Consider the following 3402-nt stretch of genomic DNA (forward strand, 5'->3'; position numbering starts at 1 on the left):
AAATAAAGTGCACAATAAATGTAATGCTCTTGAATCATCCTGAAACCATCCCTCACCCCTGGTCCATGGAAAAATTGTCTTCCATGAAACTAGTCCCTGGTGCCAAAAAGGTTGGCGACTGCTGTTGTACTGAATACGTAGGCAATGGTAACACAATGGTAAGTATTTTTGTATCTAAGCACAAAAAGGTAATGATGCCATAACAGCTATGACATCACTAGGCTATAGGAATTTTTTAGTTCCATTATATTATAATATTATGAGATCACCATCCTGTATGCAGGCCATCATTGACCAAAACATTGTTATGCAGCATATGCTTTCCTAGGGATGGCCACATGACCCAGTTATGGGCACTAAGCTGTAAAGGGAAGTCTGCTTGCTGATTTCTGAAAAAGATTTTGTTTCCTAACAAAAAGAGGGAGAAATAAGCCACCTTCCCCACTTTCTGTCTTTGGAGCTGAACCACAGCAACCTGAAGATTAAAAAAAGCCAACATCTGAGGATGGTAGATCAGAAGAATAGAAAACCATTGGAACACTCATCTATGAGCCTTGAAATAACCCTTGGGACTGCCCACCTTTAGCCCTCTTATTCCATGAGATCATTTACACCTTTATGTCATGTACTCTGTTACTTGCAGTCGAGTGCATCCTGAACATACCACTACTTTTTTCCCGTATTTTCCATCTACCCCACTGAGCCCCATAGAGCAAGGAATTGGTCTATTTTTTTCATTGCCATATCCCCAGGTCTTAAAACAGAGCCTGGCATATAGTGAATTCTTGATAAACATTTGTTGAATGAATGAATGAATGCCCAACGATCTTAATCGGCTCTTTACTTCTGCAGAATAAAGTCCAAAAGGTCAACCTGGTGTTTAAGGCCCTCCATGAGCTGGCCCCAGTCCATCTTCCAAGTTTTATCTTTACCTTCACATACCGTACAACTCAGGAAAGCTGGACTATTTCCTACCCTCCCAAACACCCTGTCTTAGTCCATTTGTGCTGCTATAACAAAATACCACAGACTGGGTCATTCATAAGAAACAGAAATTCATTTTTCACAGTTCTAAAGGCTGGGAAGTCCAAGATCAAGGCATCAGCAGGTCTGGTTGTCTGATGAGGGTTGTCTGATGTCCAGAGGAGAGGAACGCTGCATCCTCACCTGGCAGAAGAGCAAGCCGGCCAAGCCTGTGTGAAGCCTCTTTCATTAGGGCCCTAATCTCATTCAAGACAGAGACGCCCTTTGGGCCTAATCACCTCTTAAAGGCCCCATCTCTTAATATCACATTGGCAACACCTGAATTTTGGAGGGGACACATTCAAGCCATAGCACACGCCCCTGATTTATTGATGTAGGACTTTGGCTCCATGGAATGGCATATGCTCCTCCTCCACCACCTCTATACTTTTCTCTCATTTTTAAGCTCCAGATCTTCTCCCAGAGCACTTTCACTGATACCCTCCAGGTATAAATACCTTTCCTACTCTGTGTCCCCTTCTCCTTTGAGCCATATATCACTTTTACACATTTACAATAATTACTTGGTGTACTCATCTCTATTCGATTATAAGCTTCTTGAGGATAGAAAATTCACCCAAGAAACAAATATAATATTATATAATGCTTTACCCCAGTAGGTACCTAATACATTTTTGTTTGTGAGTGGAGAATAAATAGTATTAAAGCAAGCCTATTTAAAATTTCCATTTTAAAAGTACTTTAGACCCAGCAATTGGTGCAGACTCTCATGGAAGCAACGGTCTTAATGCATTGCAGGACGGGAAAGAAAGGAGGGAAAGAGACTTGTTGGAAGTGTTGGGAGCAAGCACAGATGCCTTTTCTCTTGCCGATGATAGCAAAGTTCTTAATGAAAGATGATCCCAATCGATACAGCCAGACAGCTGATTTATATAATGGCATCAAGCTGAAGTAGTGTTCTTTCTCTGCACAGTGCCGTGAAAGGGGAAAAGGCTACCATACTGGAATAACCAGGGGACGCCACAAGTAGATCTGTGGATGGCAGTTGATGGTCGTAAATATGGTCCCCCAGCTGCAAGCCACAGGAGAGCTCCAGAGAGCAGCCTGCTTGAGGCTGGATGCTGAAGACTGACGGTGGGGCTAGTGCCGCTGCTGTATTTTGGCTGCTGCTGCCGCTGCTGCCACTGGGCAGATACCGCAGTGAGGGGTCTGACCGCGCTGAGTGCTCTCAGGAGCCTGGGTTGTGGCTCAGAATAAGAAGTTAAAGAGAGTGAGGGCTGGGAGGTGGGCAGGACTCACCAAGGAGCTGCAAACCCAAACAAGAAATCCAGGGAGCGAAAGGAGAGAAAGAGGGAGCTTGAGCCAAGACATCACGCCAAGTGGAACTGGAGGAAATGTCATCATTGGTAAAGGAGGACTTGGAGAAGAAACTGTTCAAGCCACTCTCGCAGAATCTGTACGAGTTTATTGAAATAGAGTTTTCGGTTCAAGACAGGTATTACCTCTGTGTGTCAGGTAATCTGTTCTTTCTGTTTACTGTTTCAAAAGCAAATCGCCCAAAGATGCTTGGGTGATAGAGGGAGATTTTTAAAAAATTTATTTTCCTATACAGCACATGTGTCTTCTTGTGATAGAGCTTAACTATGCCAAGTTTAAGAATTTGGATTCTACAGAATTTTTTTAAAGTGTTAAAGATGGAAAAAAGAACAAAATATTGTATTGTGAATATTTCGGTTAGTTGTTCAGAAATGAAACTGGATATGTATTTCTCCTGATTTGATTATTTTGTCTCCAGTCTTTTATTTAATTCACTTGCGTGACATGGAATTTTATCATGTAAGAACTCATTTTTAAAAATGCAACAGAGAGTTCTCTGTGTATTTTTAAATTCATGGGAGAATTGAGTTATGCAGCTCTATTTGCAATCAATCCGGGCAAGTGGGGTTCTCCCTTTTCATTCCCAGAGAGAAACAAAACCTTAGATTTCTTTCTGAGGGCTTAGACTTCCTGGTGGTTTATTTTGAAGACAGAAATTATCTTTTAAAATTTCTTTCTCTTTTAAGAAGTATGCTCACAAAAACAATACTGTAATGATAGAAATTTTGTTTATGAAAATGGAACTTTAAGGATAAGAAGATGTTCTCTAAACTATTTAACTAAAATAAAGGTTTTTCCTTTATGCTTCTAAAATTCATGAAAATTGTCCAAAGCTAGGAACAGGCTTTTGCACCTAATTACGACTTGCCTGACCTGTGATTTTTGTGCTGAATTTAGATAGAAATGCTCGTGCCATTATTGAATTTAATATACAGCACTCCCTTTTCCCAATCCATGCCTTTTAATACTTTTCATGGGCTTAGGAGGAACGAGCTTAGAAATTTTTAAGTGTTCATTGTGGACTTGCCTATTTAAGGCCCA

At 40.9% G+C, this 3402-nt stretch overlaps 1 protein-coding gene across 1 annotated transcript in view; it reads left to right on the plus strand.

The window, feature by feature from the left end:
• The first annotated feature begins 2378 nt into the window (after positions 1 to 2378).
• LOC105807670 (exocyst complex component 1-like) overlaps positions 2379 to 3402 on the plus strand; it is a 14726-nt gene continuing 13702 nt past the window's right edge. The window contains exon 1 of the mRNA XM_012641094.1: positions 2379 to 2499. Within this exon, the coding sequence (XP_012496548.1) occupies positions 2379 to 2499 (121 nt within the window). The remainder of the gene's footprint in view (positions 2500 to 3402) is intronic.

Source organism: Propithecus coquereli, unplaced genomic scaffold (assembly GCF_000956105.1).
Source record: "Propithecus coquereli isolate 6110/MARCELLA unplaced genomic scaffold, Pcoq_1.0 Scaffold162, whole genome shotgun sequence".
NCBI lineage: Eukaryota > Metazoa > Chordata > Mammalia > Primates > Indriidae > Propithecus > Propithecus coquereli.